We start from the raw sequence: 25,836 nt of genomic DNA, 5'->3' as shown, positions 1-25,836 counted from the left end.
TTTGCATTGCTCTGTTTTAAATTGCCAGCCCTTTAGACCTAAACAATCTGAAATTCAAGCTGTGAATCTTTCTGGCTCATAAATTTTGCCTGCCATAACACCTGCGCAGCTCGTCTGTCTTGTCTTGGATTTTACAAGTGCATCCAAGGAACAGCACTGTCCCTGGACCAGAAACTTGTCCACACTTCTCCTGCTGATGTATGAGGCAAGACAAAATTCAGGGCACATGCTCTCAGCTCTGCTGGTTATGCAGCAGTAGCATACAGAAGGGACTTTTTTGTTCTTAAACAAATATAGTCACCATTTCACATAAAGGGAATGGATTTTCTGAATTAGAGAATCTACATAGTCTTAACAGCAAAAAATGCTGTTAAGTTAAAAGAAAAAAGTATATATTGGAATTATTATAGCTAAACTGTGGCACAGTTCATTGCCACTAGATATTAATAAACAAGAAAGGAATGCAGTTCTGTTTATGCTGTGGACTTTTAGAAATCTTAGGAAATATATGACAGGTACAACTGTGGCAGGAAGAAAAAGAAAGGAATAATATTATCTCATTTATATTCCATATTTTTCTCTAACTTTCCTTCTTACAAACCAAGTGGAAGATTTCAGTCCAAACTGTAGTAATTCTATTTTATACATCATGACTTGAATTACTGTGATATCACAAACAAACTGATCTTATACATTTTTTGTTACCTCTAGTTACAAATACAAAAACTCCAACCCTGTAAAATATTTTCTTAACTATACAGCTAGATTACAAAACTCAGTATTTCATCATATAGCTTTTTGAGATACAAAGATATGCAGTTCTTTTCCTAAGAACTTGCAGACCAGTACAACATCAATTGAAACACAAATATGTAGCACTTCAGATCCTTGAGACTGTTCCTATCATCAATAACTTTATGTATTTCTGGAAAAGCAGACTTCAGATGATGTCAGAATTCTGTCTTCTCTCATACAGCTTTCCTCATGAGCTCAAATTATATGGCTTAGCACTGACACACATCTCTCAATATCTTAAATACCAATTGGCTCAGCCCTCATTTCCCCAAGGAATTAGTGTGTGCCAAATATTGGGGTTTCCTAAGTAAAAAAATAATTCTGTATCCCCCTAACCAAAGGGAGCATTCTTTGAACTAAAATGGAAATGAGATAAAATCTTGAATAGATAGGAATTTTTCTTTTTTGCTTTTTAGAAAAACAACCCTTGCCTTTAAAGAATCTAAAGTATATAGTCTTTAATATCCAAGAAACCTAGGAAATTGGAATGGATCTTTATATCATGACATGAAAATATGTGCTATGAAACCAAGAAGCATCTACAACAATGTAGTAGTTGTAAGCAGTAGTATAGTAAGGACAACTGAAGGTTAAATAAATATGAAGGAAAAAAAAAAAAGGGGAGCTAAAGACAGAGAACCCCATCTTGTTCAATGATAAAAAATGAAACACTTCACATTTGAAATTCTTAAGAATTTCATGAAGCAAAACAAAAAAGGCTTTCTTTGAAAGGGAGGAAAATTTGAAAGTCCAAGAAACACATGATTTCAGGTGAAGTCAAAAGCTATTGGAAATCTATTACTGAAGAGTTGGTACACATTGGATTAACAAAAAATGATGTTTGGCCAAGTACTGGAAGGAGGGTAAAACTGTTCTGGTGGTGTTGGACAGCTGTGAGTCTAAAAGGGAGGGCAGGACATGGAGCAGTGATGAGTTTTTGACCACATCATAGAAGCCTGCACAAGCCACAAACCAAAATCACCGAGATCTAAATAGGCAACTGCTTTCAAAGCAGAAGGTTTTATATTTGCCAATAACTCAGTACCCATTCTGCAGTTTCTTGGTTAGAAAGTCCATCTTTATGACCATCTTCTGCAAAGTCTGTGTGATCTTAAACATTATGTGATGTCTGAAAAATGAAACTACTTCCCTAGGGACATTCTTCTGAGAGCTGTACACAACAATCAGGCACCTCCAAACATCCAACACGACCCAGGCAATAGTTTCACAGAGCACATTCTGCATGGAACTGTTTGTGAAAGAGACCTGAGCTTGGGACAGCACCTGCACATTGCTGAGAGCCTGGGAAGCACACAAGGTCCAAAGCAGGACAGGGGTCACAGAGGCCTCATGGTCATCACCAAGACCCAAGCAGGACTTAAACATTTTAACTGTTTGTCAAAGATGAAGGCTTTGAAAGAAGGTGAAACCAACAGAAGTTAAAAGAATAGTCAGAGGGTTCATGATGTAAAAGAAATTTCTACTACAAATGGGCTGATTTTGTGCATTTATGGAACACAGAAAGTGAAAAAAACAGCAATTCCATCAAAAAATTACAGCCAGAAATTGGAAACAAGAAAAATAAATAAAAAATCTGTTAAACTGTTTTTTTTACGAAGTTCTTTTCATATTTTCTGATAAAATGAGGAAGTATTTACGTAGTGCAGTCAGCAGATAACAATGAAAGTAGTTATAAAACTGAATTCTTAGAATTTTCTTAGAATTCAGGTAGATAATATAAAAGATTCATATATTAATATCATATACATAAAAGGAACTGAGAATACAAGTGAGAAAATTTGGGGATTTTTAGTAAAGACAATTTTTGAGGATAACAGTATGCAAAAGATAACCCCCTTTTGAACCAGTCTCACTGAGTATTACCAGTAGAAAATCTGGCAGAATTCACTTTATTCTGAATTCCCTTTAGCATTCAACAAATGTTTTAAGATATCTACAAACCAATATCTGGTTTATTGTATTGGCTGCTGTTTTATGTAATTTAAAATGTCAAAAACATACACATATATACAGACGGCTACACAAATGCCCCAAGAAGAAATATTTGGAAGAGTTCTTCTGTGTGTTGCCTATGTAAATGAACACAGAATTAAATAAAAAAAAAATAAAGCACCAAGAGACAGGGTCTAAAAAGCTATTGAACAAAACATTTTAAGTTCATTCACTCAGAAAAACAATTTACAGCATCACTAATGACAAACAAGACAGCATTTGTTCATATACTAAGAGAAAAACAGTGGAAAATGTTGTTAATATCCAGTACACAGTTAACCCTCAGCTGGAATACTGCTCCCTCATCACCATTTAAGGCAGAATATCCTAGAAAACATTTTGCTCTAAATAGAGTATTCCAAGTTCTAAGTCTGCTTCTCTGAAGTAATAGTTAACTATCTGAATTTACTCTCTGTGGTGGAAAAACCTGAGAGATGTCCTAAGAGAAATATTTAAACTGAGCACAGAGGCAGAAAATATCAATTGATTTTGGTGAAATGAGTCCATAAAAATGCAGTGCTTGGAACACTTTCAAGAAGAAAAAAAAAAGAAGCAAGGCCAATAATGATCAAAGCAAGATATGAAGTATTTGCAAATACATCTGTATTGCTGAAGATAATTTATTTCTATTTAAGAGATTTTACTCTAGTAAAAGCCAGTATCAAAATGACACAGTCACTTGTTACTTGTGGGGCTCTTAACATACACAAGGATAAAAATTTCCTCTTCTTTTTGTCAGGTATCTATAATTCAATTAGCAATGAGAAAAGGAAGATTCTTGACTGTCTAATATAGCATCCATGTGTCTCACTTGCTTTAAATTTTCTCTGCGACAGTAACTGGCCCAATGTCCTCTGACAACTCAAAGTATCTACAAAGCAAATGAAATTTAGGAAGTACTATAACAACCAGAAAATACTGTGAGGGAGTATAATGGACATATCAGCAGAGGATAATTATCACAATTGAGGCATGTTCCTGTGAAAATGCAGAGGGAAAAGTAAGAACTTGTTACGTTTTTGAATTAATTCAGAAAGAGAAAAGTTATCTAAAAACATCCAAGAATACCAGGACATGAACAAAAACTGTGTAAATATCATGCCCTAGACTTGCCCACCCAAACAGAAGCCAACTTGTTACTGAGAGACGAGGTAGGAAACTTTAATTTAACTCAGTAATTTCAAAATGTCATAAATTAGCAGGATTTCATATGAAGTCTCCAATTCACCAACAATAATAGATGCAGTACAGAAAGACTGAGAGAGAGCTACCTTCATTATCAGTTGTGCACTTCACATCTCAGTGGAGATGTAGAGTGACACAGGATTCATTTGCTGACTTTCTTTGTGGCTATACAGGGCCTATACCATTAGTTTCACACGGGGCTGAATTCTCTATAGGGTGAAAATACATCCACTAGGCTGTGTAGGTCTATTTATTTCAGGAAAGCAGTGCTAATAAAGGGAAAGCAAAAAAACCTCTCACAAACAAAACTCACTAAAAAAATAATCACTCAAAGCTACTCAGAATATTTATGAAGTTGACATGGAATCTGCCAAGCATTGAGATTTTACAGATTTCTGGAGATGACTGTGCTTTCTCAGTCTGAAAGAAATGCAAGGATATTAGCTAATTATTTATGGAAGAACCAATTATTTTGTACTGTAAATCTAAGACTGAACATCATGAAATGCTTATTAGTTGAGCAAGCAAGAGAGTGGAGCAATTCCTTTTCGAATGGAATGAAGCCATTAGTTGAATGGAAAAGACTACTTAATGAGAATGATTCACTAACACAGACACAGTGATGCTCAATTTACCTGGACACTATACAACTGACCATCAAGATGTTTCAAGAGGCAGAAAATAACCTTTACATCGTGACTGGGTTGAAACAGAGAGATCTGGATCTCCAAGTGCTCAGTTCCACAATTTTTAAGAAACAACAGACAGTGAACTGAAGTTGCTTTCAGAAGTACAGAGCCTCCAAAGTGCCCTGTGCACCCTCCTTCCTGCTGCATTGTTGGCCTGGGCCCACTTAGATGTGTGACTATTGGCTAGACTCAAACATGCAGGTACACAGCAGTTATTCTCTTGTAACTTCTTTCTGACTGACAACAACAATGAAAGAACCCCAAACCCGACAACAACAAAAACCAAATTTTAAAAAATCTAACTGCATTTACATCTCATTTGCCAAGAAAAAACTAGTGGAAAAAAGAGCTCTGTATTCAAAATTAATGTTTGAGATTATTCTTTGGGAAGGTATAACTAAGTCATAGCCCATGCTTTATTCTGGCATGAAAGCCAGAGCCTCTAAACATGCTAATCTCATGAACACACATCCCACAGAATGTATGGGGACACATCACCAGGATCACATCTAGGAAACCCAGCAGAGGAAGACAGCATGGATGGTGGAGAGCTGCCAGAACGATTTGTCTGGTCCATAATCCCACTGCCTCAGGCCAGTAGCACATGGCCAACAGCCAGGCTGATTTCCTCCTGATGAGCCTGATGCAACCTTCCATTAGCTGGCAAACCTGAACCAGAACATTAGAGCTTGGATGAGATGTGGACAAAAATGCAAAGACCCCTTTTAGTTCACTGCTACACCTGAAACAAACCCATCTGACAATCCAAAATCAATGTAATTTAACCCTAAAAGGATTGATCCATTTTCCCTCTCAATAAGACCAGGCCTTTGCGCAGCAGAGTTCAATAACAGATAGTGTTGCATATTTCTGCTAATATTCTCTGGTTCTTCATTTTTTAACGGATATAGATCCATAGAGAGGTCACAGCAATAAACCAGAGATGATTCTCCTTCTGTGCAAATTGTTGAGGTGCTGGGAGAATCCTTTTCAGACTGTAATTGTGATTTTCCAAGTACATTAAGAGACCTGATTTTGCTTCCTGCTTCATTCAAGACACTTCTATCTTTGCTGAGAGGATTTAATACAGGTTCATAGCACAGATGTAGAAACTGAGTACAAGCCTTAATAGAAATCTACAACAAGAAGAAACTAGGAGTGAATAATTTTTTGAACTGGATAAAATGTAAATGATCCCTTGAATCAACCCCACTGCTAAGGTGATCATGTTTGTGTCCTAGCTTCTTAAGAAGAAGAGGAATGAATACAACAAATCTTTTAATTATGGATTTAAAGAGTGCCCTACTCTAATAACAAGGCACAAACAGCCTCTTTTATGTGGCCCAAATACCTTATGACAAGTTCTAATTACCTGTGTTTGGAGATACAAAATCTGCCTCCCGAAACTCAAGGACATAATGGGATCTTACAGATACCTCATGCATAGTTGAGTGAGTTCAGTTAATGGTTCAGTGACTCACTCCCAAGGTGCATTATTTTATATCTGCATCTGAACAGTATGCAGGTAAATTAAAACCCTTAATATAGTCACTTCCCAAATAATCCTTGCAACTAAATTCCATCTGACAACAACAATCCTGAGAGAAACATAGGAGACAGTCTTTCCACATGGACATATTTTATTCTTCAAGAATCTAAGAGCTGATTCATGTCCTTTAGGAAAGCATCAAAAGTCATAGCCATTAAAATCTAATTTCAGTGTATCTCTTGAAACAAGCGATAACAAGAAGCAAATAATTATGCTATTTTATCAAGATTCATGTTTTGATGTCCGACATTGTTCATATTGAATACCCAGCATATTCCTGATATTTAATATCTAAATATTTCCTATTCAAAAATTTAAAAAATAATAAGAAAAGCAAATTATTTTCATTTTATAGCTTTCATTCTCTACCACTCAGCTTTCTGTCTCGAGCAGGGTCTGTAAGAATATTCTACTTTAATACTGGATCTAATATGTGCCCTCTCTGAGACAATTGGGAATGTGACCATGGAGCACACAGCCTTATACTGACAAATCCAGTCTTACTGACTCCTTGCTATTCACACTCTTTCCATTGGGTGTTGCTATGATATTAAACAGATTACTGCTGGGACTCAAAGTGTGCATACAGAAAGGAAAGCCAAAGGTTAAAGTTCTCTGCCTATGTTGCTCATCCCATCATTCCACACAGCCCAAGTTTGTCGTAGTTGACAAAGCTGGTAGTGTAATTCATTAGCTGGTGCTGAGAAAAATTGTCAGTGACTACTTCTGAAAAATCAGTCTTAAAATGGAGTGTTGCAGCTTGTATTAAAAGATGCATATTCTTTCATGAAGGTGATCTGACTAAAATTTATATGTACATTGCAGCATTCAATTACTGTACACTGTAGCTGTGCAGATGGCTTTCTTTTAATTAGAGTATTTAGTACATCTTCTGCATAAAGAACCAGGCAATGAATAAGAAGAAATTTAATGAAAGTAACCAAAAAAGGAAATAGCTTAAAGAAACCCAGTGGTGAAAAAAATGTGGAGATGATAACTTAGAACACAATTCTTACAATTATTTCCTGCTCATTTAATGCAGCCCTTCAGAAAACCCAGAGGAGAAATCCTTGCAAATTTGTGGCCTTGGAGAGGTTTTGCCAAGCAGTAAGTATCAAGCAACTGATCACTAAACTTTGCACAGCTGATGAATGCACAGATGATAGCTAAAGATTTACAAAGCAAAATAATAGCTGGAACTTGGCTTTCAATGTGGCACAGACACACCAGTGAATGTGTTCTAACTGCATTGTGAGAAAGTGTCAGGACTTCATTAAGTTATGGCAGGAAAAAATGATATAAAATAATGTAGTATTTGAAATATCCTCAGTATTAACAGCTACTCATGTTAATACTGGTAACAGTAGCTAGCAACTTAAGTGGTAACTGTGATTAATATAAAGCTTCTACAACTTGGATATTTTATAATTGATAATGAAGCTTCTAGGTTTATATTTTTATACAAGATATTCCTAGCTTGTTAGAAAAGCATTGGCATTTAGTTATGTGGCCTCTATACTAACTGGGGAAAAACAGAAATAAACCCCCAAAAAACCAAGAACTACCACCAACATCCAAAAGGAAAAAACACAGTGAGACAACATGAATTTCATACGTTCTTAAAGTTGATTCTTAAATTTGTCAGGCATAAATGCTTAAAACATACAAACCTGGGTAAGAGAAAGTTGCTATGGGTCATAAAGTATAGGCTTCAGCCAGTGAAGTTATACACCCTCCTATCAGAGGTAGTAACTTAAGCCACTCTCCAGATAAATTCCAGTATGTCTGTATTCCAAACTCTTCAGTGAATTTTAGATTTCACAATGATGGCTAGACTTACCTGGTAGACCGGGTGGGGTTTTCAGATATTTGCCATTAAAATGTTGAATTACTACTTCACATTTTTCTGTAGACTCCATTCTGGAAAAGAGAAGAGAGTGGGATATGGGTAGAGGCAATATACATTACTAGGCTGTTATGGAAGCACTCAGTCAGCAAAAAACCAAAAAGCAGAAGGAGAAAAAAGGACAAACACAGATGCTAAGAGAAATCTTCAAAGCTGTTGCTGCTGATTTCTGCAGAGAAACTGGCTGAGCCCATTAGGACAAAGTGTGGCTCCCAAGGAGGACCTGCCACTCTCCCTGCCTGCAGCTGCACTCCCAGCTGTGTTTGAGCCACAGCCCTGTCAGTGAACAGTCCCATCCTGGCTCCAGGGAATCACCCTGAACAAGGACATTCTTTATGCTCTCATGTGCTGCTTGGAAAAGCAATGGACACGTTGCTAGACTCCTTGTGCATCAAAAATAACTTCAAATGGCTTAAGGAAATGAATTGCAGGATTTGGAGAAGAACACGGAGGATTAAACAACAATTATTAAGGATTACAATGTTAAGGAAACAACCTGCAAAGACAGACCTTATAGTAAAACCAAAGACAATGCATATATGACTATTGCAACACAGAGCCGAACTGTGGGTGAAGATAGTAATTTATGTGTAACACTGGCAGGGGAAATGCCTTACTATTCATCTTCTATGAGATAAAAATAACTTTCAGTGTTGAGACATTAAAGCATTAACAGTGAATTGGTACATGTATTTTTAAAGAATTGCAAGGAAGACAAAGTTACTAGTCAAATCCCAAACCATGGCTATACCACATCTGGGAACTCACCACTGTTTCAGATCCTCTAAAGAATTGCATATAAGTCCAGGAAAAGAGTTAACTTTGCTAATAGAGGGTGTTTAGAAACTTTGAAAAGAGGAAAGAGAGAAATGGAAAGTGAGTAATTTCCTAGAAAAGTTGTGTTCAAAACTCATGTTCAATGCTCCTTCAATACACCAGTATGTACCTCCAGGTATTCTCCACAAAATAACTCTGCTGACATATATATTGCCTACTTCTCACCAGTCTAGATCATTTTAAAATGAATTTATCTACTACCCTTCCTGTCACACAGTTTGGGCAAGGAGTGGTTCACACACAGCAGCAGTTTGTCTCCCAGGATACAATTCTGTCAGAGTCCAAAGGACCACACCACAACATCAAAAAACAAACAAACAAACCCTAAAAAATCCTGCTTGCCCATTTAATTGTTTGAGGAAGACAGTCTATTGTGCAATTGTTTCAGGTGAAGTTATTAAAACTTTCCCCTTCCAGGCTGTATCACTGTGTATCATGTGGGCTGGGCTCTTTCTCCAAGCACAAAGACAGCGACTTAGATTGTTCACTTTGGCTTCATTCAGATTTAACTAAGCGAATGTCTGCGCTGAGCCTTTAGAGACTCTTGTCTCTGAAAGAATAAATGCAATAAAAGTCTGTTTTCTGTAGCTGCAGGCACTTGGTGTCAAACCATGTTATGTTGCACCACACAGCAGTGACAATTTCATTTTAATACATGGGGTACATTTTAACAAGCCAAAGCAATCCCTGCAAAGAATGCAATATATAAGCTGCCAAATGAAAGAGACTCAGTGCACTTCATGGGTTTTATGTGGGAAGAGAATAAAAGTGAAACCCACAGTGTTCTGGGATAAAAAGCCCATAATTCGAATAGCACTCTGAAAAAGAATGTGCACATTTTCCTCTCAAGTTTCACAATTAATGGCTCTCAAATGCCATTGCTGGCTATCTGTAATCTGGCACACGCTTCGCTTGAAACCAACACTGGCATTACCGACTCAGCCTGAAAAGGCTGCACAATGGACAAAGCCCTCTATACATGTTCCCCTCAGATGTGTTGCTGAGTAACAACTGCATCCATCCTGTGCCCACCCCACCTGAGCCCTCGTGTGCTTTCTGCAGCTTCTGCCTCTGGAGCTGCCCCAGCTGGGCAGGGGCTGGCCAGCAGCCACCCACTAATCAGGGAAGTGTCCACCCCAGGGCCACCAAAACATGACTTACAATTGCCCACAATACCCCTTTCAAATTGAATTCTTCAGGATTATTAGCTCACTGACTGGGAAAAATTAGGGGTACAGAGCCACCAGATATATTAGTAAAATTGTTCTGATTCTTGCCACAACAAGACTCTGGTTTTAGTTTGGTCAAAATTCTGACCAACATCAACAACTTAGGTGTCAATGCCTACGGCAGGCACCTACACATGAGTTGAACCAATCCACACACATGGATTCACACATTACTCCTCTTCTTGTTTCATCCATAAAGACAAGCAGTATCTGGGCAGAGGCCCCAAAAATACACTTTCTTTAGGTCCATATTAATAAAGTCCTCCTACTCTTCCTTCAGAAAGCTGCAGCACTCCTCTACTATGCTTTGCATTATTCTTCTAAATATGAGCTAACAATTTTTCAAAATGTTGCTTGAGACTGGTATTTAATAAAAATATCACTAATGGAATGGTTACATGTTGAAAGGTTCTCTGTAAAAGAATGCCAGTGGAGCACAGGTAAACTTGGGAGAAGAACACACTTAAATACATTTTTTAAGACTGGCATTCCTTTCATAACTGATAGAAGAAAAATATGACAAAATATAATATTCTGCATAAAAGATAAAGATACTAGATGCTTCACAATTTTCTACTGAAAGATATAGATATTCACCACTCTTGCTGGAAAGGGATGAAAAACAGCTTTCCATGGTAATAGAAATTTGGTTCTGATTCATGTATGAAGTATCACTTTCAAATTCCTTTCAACTACATATTTTTGGTGTTGATCCTAAAAGGATCTAAGATAATAATTCATGTTTAAATGAAATTTGGAGGTAACTATAATGTATTTGAATATTATTTTGAATAAGCTAAGGTACTGCAGGAAAAAAGTCATTGGCTTTTATAATTTTTATAAGGTACAGATAATGACATAAACCCAAAGGAACTAATAAAAACATGATAATTTATTTTTACCTGTGTCTATATATCTCCCAGTTCTGGAAACAAAGTTGTAGGGTTCCCAAATACAAAATAAGTAATGAGACTGTCTATATTCTGTCCAATTTGAAAAGAAGCAATTTTTTTAAAATATGAAGAATGTTTTTATGATTTTTTCTAGATATATTTTTAAACTAAATATTTACCTTATATAATTTTAAAACTTTGTAATATTAATAATAAAAATAATAATACCATAATTTATTTTATAATATAAAATTTATATTATATATCTATCTACAGACCACAATGGCATCAAGATAGTCATTATGTGTTAGAAGCAATAGGGAATATTTACTGGGGAAGGGGAGGGGAAGGGAAGGGGGAGGGGAACGGAGGGGAGAGGAGAGGAACGGAGGGGAGGGGAGAGGAGAGGAGAGGAGAGGAGAGGAGAGGAGAGGAGAGGAGAGGAGAGGAGAGGAGAGAGAGGAGGAGAGGAGAGGAGAGGAGAGGAGAGGAGAGGAGAGGAGAGGAGAGGAGAGGAGAGGAGAGGAGAGGAGAGGAGAGGAGAGGAGAGGAGAGGAGAGGAGAGGAGAGGAGAGGAGAGGAGAGTGAGAGGAGAGGAGAGGAGAGGAGAGGAGAGGAGAGGAGAGGAGAGGAGAGGAGAGGAGAGGGAGAGGAGAGGAGAGGAGAGGAGAGGAGAGGAGAGGAGAGGAGAGGAGAGGAGAGGAGAGGAGAGGAGAGGAGAGGAGAGGAGAGGAGAGGAGAGGAGAGGAGAGGAGAGGGGAGAGGAGAGGAGAGGATGAGGAGAGGAGAGGGAGAGGAGAGGAGAGGAGGAGGAGAGGAGAGGAGAGGAGAGGAGAGGAGAGGGAGGAGAGGAGGAGGAGGAGGAGAGGAGAGGAGAGGAGAGGAGAGGAGAGGAGAGGAGAGGAGAGGAGGAGGAGAGGAGAGGAGAGGAGAGGAGAGGAGAGGAGAGGAGAGGAGAGGATTATTAATCCTCTGCCTAAAGCTCTTATACATGCTTATTATAAAGAATGATGAAGTGTCAAGAAACAACTTAATACATTTTTTATATAAGGAGTACCATGGTGATTACATAATTATTAGCTGAGAAATATTCAGTACTATGTAATTACCACTTAGTGGAAAAGTGTGGGTTTGGTTTACATATATTCTATAGTCACTTTGCTTAACAACAGTAACGTAAATGAGAATCAAGACTATATATATTTTTATATATATATAGAGTAAATATTTAAATTTGAAATTATTGCTACCACATTTATGTTATGATCAACATATGAATATTGTTTACATTTACCAGAGTGGGAAGAATAAAACTTTGAGAACAATGTTTCCTAACTATTTAATGCATATTGCAAAGATAGCTTTGGTATATACCAAAGAAGCAGCTAGGAAGTAACACAGTGAGGGATAGTAATACAGTGAGGGGAACCCAGAGAATGGAGACCATAGTCATAATACACACCAGAGAACTGAATTTCTTTAGCATATCAAGAAGATGACTAGAGGGGCAGTCTGATAGCACTGCATAAATTTGTGGGGAGAATAAACTAGGGAGTAAGGACTTCTTTACTCTGCCTGAGAAAGTTGTGATAAGAACCAGACAAATTCAAAAGAGAAATTAGGAAGAAACATTTAAATGCAAGGAAGATGGCCCACTTGCAAACACAAGATAGAAAAGAGGTGATCCTCTTTTTCTGGTTGATGTCTTCAAATAATTTCTGAAAGTCTTATTTTAGTAAGACACAGGCATTATCTCAATATTAGGTAATGGATAGTATTTCAACTGCCCATGATATAAAAGATGTGAGGGGAATGATATTCAAGTCTCAATATTCTAAAGCTACAAGATGGCTTTTATGAGCATGAAGTTTCCTATGTTTCCATCCTTCCACGGAAACACATTCACTAATTTTTAAAATTTATTTTGCTAATTTAATTCCAGCCTGATGTGGCTGCAACCTGTGATTCCTTCCTCCCCATAACAGATTTAGGTATCTTATCTCCCCAGCTTTTCAGCTGGTAAGAAATTGCTTCAAGATGTTTGTGCTTTTTGGTTTGAATCCATTTTATGTTGGGAAAAAAGCTTTTCCATTTGCCACTCACAGCCTACAAAGACATTTATTTTGACAAGTTCTCCTCATTGCTCACAAATTATATCTTTTCCCAACATGTCTTGCCTGTATATTCTTCAGCTGTCTGCTTGAACAACAGGAGGTTGTTTACTTTCTCAGATTAAAAAAAAAAAAAAAAAAAAAAAAAAATCTACAGAAAACACTCTTTTCCTCTCAAGATGTGGCTCATTCTATATCTTGCAGCATCATCTGTTATGCCAAGGTGAGCTGACCAAGTATCTGCATTACAGTATTTTTATTTACAGTGCTCTCTATAGAGAAACCTCTTTGGATCAGAAGAAATAACTTCATTAACATATGTTATCCTGAAAGCCTCTGAAAGATCCATAGCTTCCTTTAAAGAAAAAAAAAAAAAAAAAACACATCGAAATTGAAGGGTCATCTCTCTCATTTTACTTCAGTGGAAACTGGAGCATAACCACTTATACTGAAATCCATGCAAAGCTTCTATAAATAGAATAATGATCCTGTGATGGCCCAAAATCTCGTTTCCTACTTTTTGTTGCTCCCTTTCAGTTGCCTAGTAGAATATTGTTTCCAAAGACTAAATTTAAGATACGTAAAATGCAGATAAGCAGGAGATAAGTTTAGTAAAAAAAGATAGGCAGGTGAAGAAAAGCAACCCATTAGAGCTTTTCCAGAAGAATAAGGTAGGAAAAGATGAGGATGAAGCTCAAACTCCCAACAGCAGGGTGTTTAAATGCCTCACTACACACGTCACAGCTAGGCCACAAGGGATGGAAGCATCTCCCTGTGTACCTTTGCTCTGAGGTGACAGCTAATTGAGATTCTCTTGGCTTTGGTCATTTGCTGGGAACAGCACCACAACATTCTTTTATGGCCATTTGTGCTGTACAAATTTTCTCATGTTACTGGAAAAGAATAGTATGAGCCCACAGTCATTTCCACCTAGACCTAGGCTGATTTATGCTACTGTCTTCACAGTCTCAGGTTAAGTATTATACTGGTGCCCGCCAGCAGTGCAATACTTGACTGTCTGACTGTCAGCATTTCCATCATAAATTTCTGTTTTCAGAAGCTTATGACTTTGTTGTAAAATGTCGCTTGTGGGAGGAATCTTGCAAGGTCGTTTTAAGCTACAAGACAGCAAACAAAATAAAAAAGTTAGTGGTTTCTAACTCTTTCTTCGCACTTTATCATTTAAAAGGAGCTATAAAATGCTTGTTCTGCTGTTCAGCTGAGTGTGACAAACCTGTGTATGGTATTATTAATACTACTATCTCTTTAGGGAAGATACTTAAATAATACTTGAATGGTATTTTATTGTGGGGTTATAAAAAGCAATTTTTATTTCATTGATTCAGTGCTACTAGTTAAGTCCCTCTCCAAGGTATATACCAATATGTCCTTGCTCCCTTTTCCAAAGCCCAAGGAGTTCTTCAATTAAACTCGTGGTACCTCAGGCTTGGATTATGCAAATAGCTCAGCCAAATTATCTGATGGCTCCCAACTTTCTAGCTTTCCTCCCTCATCACCTTTCAGAGCTGCATATTCAATTTCATCTTATGGAGTCCTGCTGATATTTGTCTAGGGATCCTGATCCATCTGTCCTTCCCTGGAGTTTGCTTCTCTCTGAAAATGTGGCTTCATGCCTGTCAATTTTCTTAGGGATATACAAAGCCCATCAAAATTTTTCTAGTTGCAAGAGCAGATGGAAATGTGAGGGTCTCAGAGATACATCCCCACACAGATATCTCCACCCACTCTGCAGCATTGCTTTGAGTCCTTCCCAGGGAGGCCTTTCAATGGAAAATGTATCACCCAGGCATTGGAATATTTTACAGATACACACAAAGTCTTGGAGCATGTTTGGGATTTGCAGTTTCACCCAAGATATTCAATTATAAAGCCTTTTCCTGGGTAAGATGCAGAATGTGACAAATCATTCTTCTGACTGAAAGCAGGAATGATCCTTATAATATCTAAGCCTCTACTACCATTCCAGATGATGGATTTATTCAAGCTAAATTATAGCACCTTTTCAACCACCTTCAATTAAGCCCCTGATTAAGGAAAAACAAAGCACTTTCCTCTTCAACAATGCATTCCTAAACTGCCTGAATGTTTTTTTATCCCTGGTGCTACTGACACTTCTGTCTCCAAAGTAGCAACATCACTGATCCTCCAAATCCCTCTCTAAATATTCTCCTTTTATTTAGCAAAACTGCACCACTGCTTTGCCACCACTGTGATTTTGTAATTTCTTTATCTTCTCTCACCTTAACATCTGAAACTCATCCTTTGTGGGCCTGTGGAAAGCCAGGTCTTCCAGCATATACTGTTACCTCTTTATAAGTGGCAACAGTTCTTCAGCATGACGATAAATATTTCCCCCATGCTCTCAACACCTTCCCCTATCCAGTAATTCCAGCCTCCCTGAAGACCTTCTTACTATCTCTGATGTGCTTTTCACTCACATCATTAACAACACTACTAATGTTGTTTGCCAAACTCCTAAGATATCAACTTTAAAATTATATCTTGAAATAAGTTTTCAAATCCAGTTTCTGTGGATTTCTTTCCAATTTTTTTGTTGTTTTGTTCTCTTTCACCTTGCTGATTTTTTTATAAGGGTGAAGGACCATGATTTTGTTCTAAGCTCTGAAGAATGAGAAACATCTACAAATTTAAATGTTGTGATGAATTCTGTGCAAGGGCATCATGGTGTCATTCCCTCTTTTAACAGGCAATCTTATAACAGATTGAACTCAAAGCTTCACATCCAAGGACGTGCCTCCTTTTTTCCAATATCCTACTTCTAGTAAACATTTCTGCCCCCTCCTTTGCTTCTAATTTCTCTCTCTGCTCTAGAATAGGCTGTGTTTAGTCTCAGATTCTGCTGGCTGGTGTCAAACAGAAACATCCCTGCCAAGAGACCGTGGCAGTGTGAGCCTTGTGGAATTCCACAAAGAGTCTGAAGGCAGGTAGTGTGGCCTTGAAGTAAAAGGCATGGGCCAGAGGCAGATGTGCAGAGTTTATAGCATGGATTGGCTTTTATGAAGCCACAGTCAAAGTCTAAAGTTTCCCTTCTCTGGCCCCTTGCTAGTAACTCTCCTCCCCAACATCTCCCCTGGGGTGTACCCAGGCACACTTGGCTCAGGCCACAGTGAAACGCTCTGGAAAGATTCAGGAAAATCTGTTCAGTTACTTTTGAAGGATAAAAAGGAGAGGAAATTGTTTCATGGTTTAACTTTCACTCTGAGCTAGTTTTGAATGCACATACTCTAAGGGAGGTTGTTAATGTCACTAGACATAACTAAGATAATTTTGATCCAAGAACATTTGAAGTTCTCCAGATTATAAATGATTAAGTAGGCACCTGCAGTCCTATAAAACTGCTAATCATATCCATTTAGAAGAAAAATCTGACAATAGCTGCCTACCTTCAGCCTGTACTTTTGATTGCTTTTTGAATGAATAGACTTATTTTGAGAATTGACTAGTTCCATGATTGGGCAGACTCAGAAAGTGACTTTTAATCATCATATAAAACGTAATTAATACTTTGAGACACCACATTTCAAAATTGTTGGATGCTGCATCATTTCAGCATATGCAAATTTAACTTTTCTCTGGTGCTTCTGTGGCTCTGTTTAGAGCTATGCTAAGCATCATGGTACAGTCCACAGGTAGGCAAGATATACTGCCATAAAAAGTTCCCAGATCAGAATAGTCAGGATCCTGAACTGGGGTGCTGATTTAACTTCTAAATCTATTTTAGACTGGAATCCAGCTTAGATCCCCTACCTACACTGCACTGGTACCCACTCAACATGTGCTCATTGCCAAAGGTACACTAGAATGAAACCTTCATGACTACAACAAAGCTAAACCTCTTTGGTTTTTGAATACAGGAAAAAGATACCAGACAGCATTTCTTTACAAAATGAAAGTCAGTTGGTCATGTAGTTAAATACTGTACTGGTAATTCTGTAAAGACAGGAGTCAGCATTCAGCTATGGTTCTAAATTTCTGGATTAACTTTAGCCTCACTCAAATCAATGGAAGATCTGCTGTAGACTTTGTGGAGTGAAGGCTTTACCCCACTGTAGTTTGCACAGTGAATTACACAACCTACAAGTTAGATCATTAAAGGGTTTCTGAATTATGTTCCATAATTAAATACATTTTCTCAAAATAAATTTTCAAAAATGCGAGTTCATCCATGACTTAGACTAATCTATATTTAGTGAACTAGAAAAATCCATGTTATTATCTGTAAGAATGCACAAGGAACAGTGTGCCATCTTTCAGGATAAATGTTTTGCCTTTTTCCATTTGAATTCAGACAACATAATCTTAAATTTTTTTTGTGCTGATCACCTTTCACATCAAGGGCAGAGGTAACACTACATCACTTTTCTTGAAAATTAACTTTTTATCACACAGTACCTCCTTTCACTCAGTGGTATTATGACACTAACAGAAGTGCCATGATATACTAAGATATGCTGGCTTTCATAGAAATTTGCAAGAGAAGAAGTCATTTTGCCTCCTCTACAAAGCACAGTGTTATGAATATTCTGTAGAAACAATGATCTGGGATTTTTTTCCCCATTTCTTTTGAAGCAGAAGACTGATTCACAGCAGAATTGCAAATTTCTCTTCTTATTTGTTTTTTTAATACCTTTCTATATATAGCACTCTATTTCTTGGCTTTTGAAAAGAAAACTATTTGATTTGAGAATGTTTCAAGCTGAAGAGAATATATGCAAATATTCCCTGAGAGTAAACATGGAGCCTTGTATATCTGTACTAACAACAGAGTACATGGTAATAATATGTTGCCCATTCTATCCAAAATGTCTGACTACTCCATCAGGACTTGTTCTATGCAAACATTTCTTCTTAAGCTTGTTTCATAGCTGCAGATCAAGGAAGCTGCAGCTTTCAAGGAAGACACGTTTCTTCAGTTACAGTTCCTACCCTTTGCTCTTCCAGCTGCTAAGCTTTCTTTCTCCTGTTGCAAAATCTTTGTCAAATATTTAAAGTTTCATAGAATGGTTTGGGTTCAAAGGGACCTTAAAGACTATTTAGTCTCTGTCCAGATTTCTTACAGGACTCCTACTGCAATAGGTTCAACCCAGGACCTCCTAAGCAAAGACCTTGGTCTTTTTACCAAGTATGTGTTTTTTGTATTATTTCCTGAGCTTGATCCTGAACAGACAGCTCACTATTTCTAGCCATTTTTTTTATTTATATATACCTACATGGAATAAACCGGTTTTCAGAACAATTAAATTAACATCTTTCTGCACTGGCATTTCTTGGTGGAAAGAATGGGTACAATCTGATAAAGGTATCGCTCCGCATCTTCCATAGCTGTAAGACTTCAGAGTTACAGAACAGACAGCATTTGCAAAGGATCAAAGGTAAAAAAATGTGCATGAATCAAAGTAAGAGCAAAGGTTTCACCTGGCAAAGCCGACTCCTCTGCTGACTCCATTCGCATCTCTTAATATCCTGGTGGAAATGACATGTCCAAAGGGTTTCAGCATATTCTCCAGTTCCTGCTCATCCATGGACACGGGCAAATTTGAGATGTATAGATTTGTGGGATCTTGCTCTTGTTGCTATGACAAAACAAGAGAAATATCCTCAGTAAGGCTTAACACAATAGAATAGCTTGTGGCTTATACAATAAGGGCTACTCAAAATAGGACCAAGCCAAGAATTGATATTTGCATTAGAAAAAAAGCTGGGTAATCTTGTCATGACAGCAACATATTTGCCAAATTCCTGCAAACTCTCATGCATGTGCTTAATTCTGTGCGTGATTGCTCTCATTAAACTCAGTGGCACTATTCATTTACAGAAAATCACACTCATGCACAAGTGTTCTGGATTTGTGTCTAAATTTAGCAAAGAGATTGTGAAAGAAAACATAATTTTCAACACATATGCTAATGTTACATAAAAAGAACAAAATTCAACTATATTTTAAGCAGATGTGCTTTCCAGCCTGAACATTTCCCATTCAGGCTGTTCATCTGAAAAGGTTGGTTGAAAACAGAACACTTTCATAGTCATCTTTTCCCTTTCCTTTCTCCCATCAAAATATCTTTCTTTATATAATACGATCTAACTGGCTGGGTGCAGGAGGGGAGCTCTGCAGTTCAACCGATGGTCCTGGTGAGATAGGTCACATGTGTATTCTGAGACTAAATTTAAAAAGTCTTATAAAATAAAGCCTGTAGCATGAATAATTGAAAGAACAAATTTGAATGCAGCTTTCTTGTTCTATTTTAGTCTTTAGCTAACTTTGGTAACCACTTCCAACTCCTATTCTTGCTTGCTGAACTACTGCCATAGAAACGTGAAAGAGATATAGATGCCATATGTAAAATAAGTGTATTAAAGCAGTAAAAAAAACCCTTCTCTACAGACAACCATGTTTCATTTCATTAAATCAATTTGTTATGTCCTTGCAAAGTTTTCATGGCTCTGTCCATTTTTATTGATACAAGTTGTTACATAATATCTGATCACCTGCCAGTACAAGTCTGACTGTGATTCAGGCACAGCTATATAATTTCAGCTAATGTTAAATATACCAAAAAAATAATAATCCATCATTATACTGTGCAGTAATCCAGACTCTCATTCTCAGAAAGTTCTCTGAGACAGAGGTTTTTAATTCTTTTTATTGCACATTTTAATGGCAGATAATATTTGTACTTATTCAACATTGATTTGACAACAGCAATACAGTTTTTTGCTGAGTTGTCCTAAAATCAGATTAATAACCTGCTGCAGCACTGCAACCATGCACTGCTATAAAATTATCACAGTCCTGAGCCATCTGCCCTGGTTCAACTAAACTAGTTTCAAATACACTCCATTAAAATCAGTGAGGATGTGCCTTGTCAAACACAATCATGCATTCTGTTTTGAGAAGATGTATGAAGACAGACAGAACCAAGAGGTCTGCTCCATCACTGCCTTGTTACATTCAAGGCCCCCAATATTGGAAAGAGAAATTGCTTCAAGCTGTGATTCACAACACCATCTTGCAGGGACAAGATATGACTGAGGCAAATCTAATGTAAGTAAATACCAGAATCAGAAGCTGAAGAAAAGTTTAATTTCTTTTACCCCAGCCTCAAGGGAAATTTTTTCCATTTGGATGAGACAAAAACTGTAAATGGTCCAGACTCAGGAGGCAAGTAACACTGTTGCACTGTTTAATGTGGATTCTGATCCCAGGGCTATGAGATGCTTCTCTTAGGGGGTTTGCACTGGCTAATGACCACTGTGCTCTAGCTTGCATACTCCAGACTCACTACCCCAAGAAAACAACACATTGAAGTGACAATGAATAATCTTCAGTGTTGTACAAAACATAAATAACTTAGCCAAATAGGCATGTTTTCAAGCTGCTGTCTATAAAAATACACTCAGTTATTTCCATGCCTTATCGTAAGGGGCAGAAGAGGAGGAGAGGAACACCACACACATAAACACTGAATTACTGCAAATTCAACCGAAGTTACAAACCTCAAATCTAGAAAAACCTTCTCTCCCTTTCCACTTATCTTTCCCTGCCGTCATCTCCTTCCCCTCACATCAATTTAAATTTATACACATCCAAAAGCTAGTTCCTCTCCAGTAACAAAAGATGCCAGTGAGGGGTCAGAACTGCTACCGTACCAACAATGGAAGGAAAATCATGCAAACTGTTTGAAGGAAGGTAGACAAGAAAAGAAAGGAATATAAGCTTCAGATAACACTTTTGGCTTTGGGAAAAAACAAGAAGACAAGAATGGAATTTTTTTTTTTTTTTTCTTTCTCTCTCTCTCTTGTTTTTTTTTTCATATTTTCACCTTTTCTGTATGCAAACTATTTAAGTTTTACTGATTGGTACTTCCCTCCTTATCCACCCTCCATTCCCTGAAGCCACACAAAAAAAAAATGAAAGATGTAGGAATTTGGAAGCATCTTCATTGTTACTATGTACTTTGAAAGGATGAGCAATTGAGGCAGGTAAAGCAAAGGCATTTAAAAGCAAATCGAAGCAGAAAGTTTTGCAATTCCAACTGGCACAGTTCTTCAGAAATAATTCCATTATTATGCAAACCTCTACCTATTGATTGGTTTAAGGGCTTTGATTAATCCACCAATCAATGCTCAAGGACTAACATCTCTTGCTAATATTTAGAAAAAAATATGCTGATGAAATCCCTGTAGCCAAAGACCAGACTAATGTGGAAAAGTGGAGTTATGCATCAGTAACTTCACGACAGCCTCTGCTTTCATTGAAGCAACTCAGTCCCGCAGCACATTAAAATGAGAACTCTTCCTCTGACTACTCAGTGTTCAAGCTGGGACAAACAAAATAAATAGGAAGTGTTGCCAATGTGTCTCACTTCTAAACCAGGAACACATAAGCCTGTAACTGTGCCTAGAGATTAAATGTCGTTGTTTTTAAATATCTGTGGAAAGTTGCTGCACTCTGAGGATGAATGAAAGACTAGCAGAACCATAGTCACTCCCTCACAGGGTTTGCCAAAGCCTATCTTTTATCAACTGATAAATAAATCCTGCAAACAGAGGAGAAGACAGATGAGGCCACTCATGCTACCTCCACTAATACAACAGTGTTTTCTAAGAAATGGAAAAAATTCTACATTATTTTTCCTTTCCTATACAAATACAACATTTAGAGAAATACCCCTTTCCCCTTACAGAGAAATATTCACCCTACAGAAGCCATATATCACACTGACTGAAGCACGATGAAATTGCCTTCACAGTAAAGCAGCTGGGAGCTGAGCAGGCCTTTACAGGGTGTGTGTGGAGCCCAGCTGCCCTGTCATAGTGCAGCCAGACCCCACTGACACCTATTCTCATGAGACCCTGTTTCTCAGGCTAGTCCCACTCCCAGCCTCTGGCACTGAGGTGCTTGTGATCTTTTCCAGTTGTGCAGAGAGTCTCTCAGGTCAAGCGTGGAGGTGCTGACAATGCCTCCCATTTTGCCCAAAGCCCTCTCCCAGATTGCCAAAGTCCTGTGGGAGATATTCTCTTTCCCCATCCCAGTGCCACTGCTGAGCTTTTCACTGTCAAGGTAAGTGTCCTGCTGTTCAAAATGTTCCTATTCGTTGACAAGATAAGCCTAACCAGACCATAAGTCCGAACACTCAATGAACTACTTGCTTTCATAATCCTAACAGTTGACAGCTCGTTTCTGCCTTCAGTGAAGGAACAGCTCCCGGGTTGCAGGACTGATGGCAATGCTAGTGTCTGGATCAGTTCCCTGTGGTTCATTTAATTCTAAGACTTTTCACTAGACATTAATAAAATGCTACTTCCCATCATGGGCCACGAAAATCCCATGTATTGTTGTCTCCAGTCCCAAAATGTACTGACTGACCAGTCATCAATGAGACAGCTGAGCCTTTTGTTTGATACTGAAGGTCACTTCAGAACTGCATTTTCCTCCTATGCCCCTAGTAGGTGGGCAAGAATCCAAAGGGTGTGTGGCAGAAAGCCACACAGTCACCACAAACAACTCCAACAGCACCATGACTTGGATGCCCCAGAGCTGGAGACTTGGAGCCAGCATGGTGGGGCCACAGCCAAGCACAGCCTGGGCTTTGCTAGCCATTTCATAGAACCCTAGAATCACTAAGGCTGGAAGAGACCTCCAAGATCAAGTCCAGCCATTAACCTAACACTGCCAGGTACACCACTAAACCATGTCTCTAAGCACCACATTTACATGTTTCTTAAAAACTTCCAGTGATTCTATCACCTCCCTGAGCAGCCTATCCCAATCCTTTGTCACCCTTTCAGTGAAGCAATGTTCCCCTCTGGACCACACAAGAGACACCATGCTGGCTCTGCACTGTGGGAGAGTGACACACCTGTTGAACAGTCTCCCCAAAGCACACCTGTCCTTGCACTCAGGAGCTTGAGCTGCATGCATATATTGCAGTTGAGCCATTCTGGCTGGATGTAAACTATCAAAGTGATCAAAACCACACCTTAAAATTGTGAAGGTTAAATTTGTTTTTAATTCCAATTTGGAAAAATAAAATCCAAATTTAAAACTGGAAGGTTTAAAATTGTGGGTACTGCAAACTAACAGTAGGTCAAACCCGTGTTTTCCATGAGCTCAGACCAGCTCCAGTGGTCAGCAGAGCAGGCACCCTGCTGCAAGGCTCTGCAGTTCAGCAGTCAGGAGCAGCTGAACTGGGGAAACAGCCAGAAATTCTCTTACTGCCTTTTAGCAAGAACTGGGCCAGTCACTCAGCTCCCAAGGCCTGTGCCAAAGAAGTGAAAGAAGCTGATAATGCAGAGGATTTTAAAAACACCACCCCAACAGCATTTCAAATAGAAAAAACAACAACAAACAAACCCAAACCGTAGTGGAGGGTGTGCTTCAACTTCAAGTTTGCTGTTTGCTTTGCTGGGCTCTCCCAGACACTTTTGAAAAGAAAGACAATGTTCAGATGGGATTTTCCCTCCCATCTTGAGATAATCTTTGGAAGTAACGTGTGAAAAGCCGAAAGAACAATTCCTTCTTGTGTGAGCTGAGGCTGAGCCTCTTTACACAGTACATTAGTAATGCATTCTTTAAGGACACGTGTAGGGAGGGGCAGACAGCTTTTGGCAATGCTATTTTTTTCCCAAAAGAAACTCAAAACTCTTCTAATCTGTGATCTCAGTAGGACTGAAAACTGAGTGTGTTTGGTTTATCTGGAAACCTTATGTACCAATTCCTTTTACTGATCCTAATTTTCCTCCTTTGAGCAGCTTGCTCTAGGAAACTAAGCACTGATTATGAGTTCAAATGATTTCTTTTCCATCTTCCAAATATTCTGGGAATTTAACTTTGTATGTGGATCAATATGAATCCTGAACTCCTCTTTAAAAAGACATAATCAATATTATACTAAAGATCATATGCTTCTTGTCTTTAATAAATTGAGACTCATAATATTAATTTTGACACGGTCAATATTACAGCTGACCTTTTGTAACACAGTCCTATCTTTCTAGATGCAGGTTCAAAACACCTCAAGCAGTACTTTCCCCAAATTAGTTCATCTCTGCCTGTGGCTACTGCCCAGATCCAGCCTATGCATTGAACTCCTTGTCTCCTTTAAATATCTAGGTTGAACTTTTGTCTCGCCTCAAGATAAAAATAGTCACGTTTTTTATAGAAAAAGCCATTTATGTGGAACCATATATATGAAACCAGATCACTTATATGGAAAGATTTATGTGACATTTCATAGTTTTCCAGTGTTTGCTCACTGTTTTGAAAACTGCAGTTGTATGGTAGCATCAGTCTCATCTTCAGTTTATTAAATTATTTCTAAACTGGAGTCTTTATAGCCACTAAGCTTAAATGATATTTAGAGGAAGCATGTAATACTTTCCCTCAGTAGATGCAAATTCAATAATTCTTCTTGTGGTTTTATTTTGTAATATTCACATTTTTAATATTGCAGATCATGAGAACTTTTCAGGACATCTGAAGCAGACATTCAAGAGCTGATTTGATGTGCATTTGGTTGGATTCAGACCAAAATTTGGAAAGAAAATAATTTCCCCCCAGTTTTTTGTTACTCCATTTAGTCCTGCTACTTTTCCACATTATATATTATTTTTTTACATGTGCAAAAGATGCCTGGTTACAGAGTAAGGTACTGAATTTATAATCCCAGTGTTTAACTTCAGCTCTAATACCTAATGTCTTCAAGGAACATTTAGAATTGTTCTCTCTTCACTGACCTATTCAGGCATGGCAGGATGCTCCTAACTTACTTAATCACTGTTAGATGGGATGAATAAAGGCTAGTAATATGAAAGTCAAAAGAAAGTCACCCCAAACTCCATCACCTCCTGGTATCAGAGAAGTAACAGCAGGAAATTGTTTTCCTCTTTCTCAGTAAGGTTGGGAAGGAAGGGTATGGTGTAGTGGATGGGGATGGAAATCTTGCCTGTGGTGCCTTTCCAATCAATGACACTGATGTAAATTAAATGACAGTAGTCCTGCTTTCAGAGATTTTTTACATTACATATTTTTTTTATAAAAATAAAGGAACAAACTAAAAAACTCCCATGAAACCTGTGCTATAGCAATAGTCCAGATGATGCAGCCTTGCAGATTTGTCAATGACATATTTTGTGCCATCATTGCAGTAACACGAGGTGAACATAACAAATAAAGTGCAGATGCCAGGGTTCCCTTTGACTTTTTCTTCACTTATTTGCTTTCCTTTGTGTGGGCACATTTTTAACAATGTAGACAGCTAAATCAACAGTCAGTTAACTATTGATCCCTGTCTGGTTTCACTCTCTTGTTGGCCACCACACCAAAAGGCTTACAATGCTATATAGAAAGCCTAACCTTCACATGGATTTTATTAGTGTGCAATGTACTGATAAGGTAACAGATACAGTTGAAGGAAACTGCTAAAAGTAATGCAGGCCTCCTTGTCAAAAGTATTTCTGAAGCTCTTTCATAGAACCTTGGAATGGTTTAAGTTGGAAAAGACCCTTATGATCACTAAGTCCATCCCTTAACCCAGCAAGCTATGTGTCATTAAACCATGTCCTACCTGCCACATGTACTTGTC

General features: G+C 38.1%; 1 protein-coding gene across 4 annotated transcripts in view; it reads right to left on the bottom strand.

Annotated features, from left to right (window-relative positions):
- RBMS3 (RNA binding motif single stranded interacting protein 3) overlaps positions 1-25,836 on the bottom strand; it is a gene marked incomplete at its 3' end in the record, with an annotated part of 438,647 nt that overhangs the window by 134,950 nt on the left and 277,861 nt on the right. For all 4 annotated transcript variants that reach the window (XM_079301446.1, XM_079301447.1, XM_079301448.1 and 1 more), the window contains exons 5-6: positions 18,665-18,822; positions 8,072-8,151 (exon numbers count right to left, since the gene is read on the bottom strand). In XM_079301446.1, the coding sequence (XP_079157572.1) occupies positions 8,072-8,151; positions 18,665-18,822 (238 nt within the window). The remainder of the gene's footprint in view (positions 1-8,071; positions 8,152-18,664; positions 18,823-25,836) is intronic.

The sequence above is a fragment of the Erithacus rubecula genome (genome assembly GCF_903797595.1).
Source record: "Erithacus rubecula genome assembly, chromosome: 3".
Classification (NCBI taxonomy): Eukaryota; Metazoa; Chordata; class Aves; order Passeriformes; family Muscicapidae; genus Erithacus; species Erithacus rubecula.
This window is presented reverse-complemented; position numbering and strand designations above follow the sequence as displayed.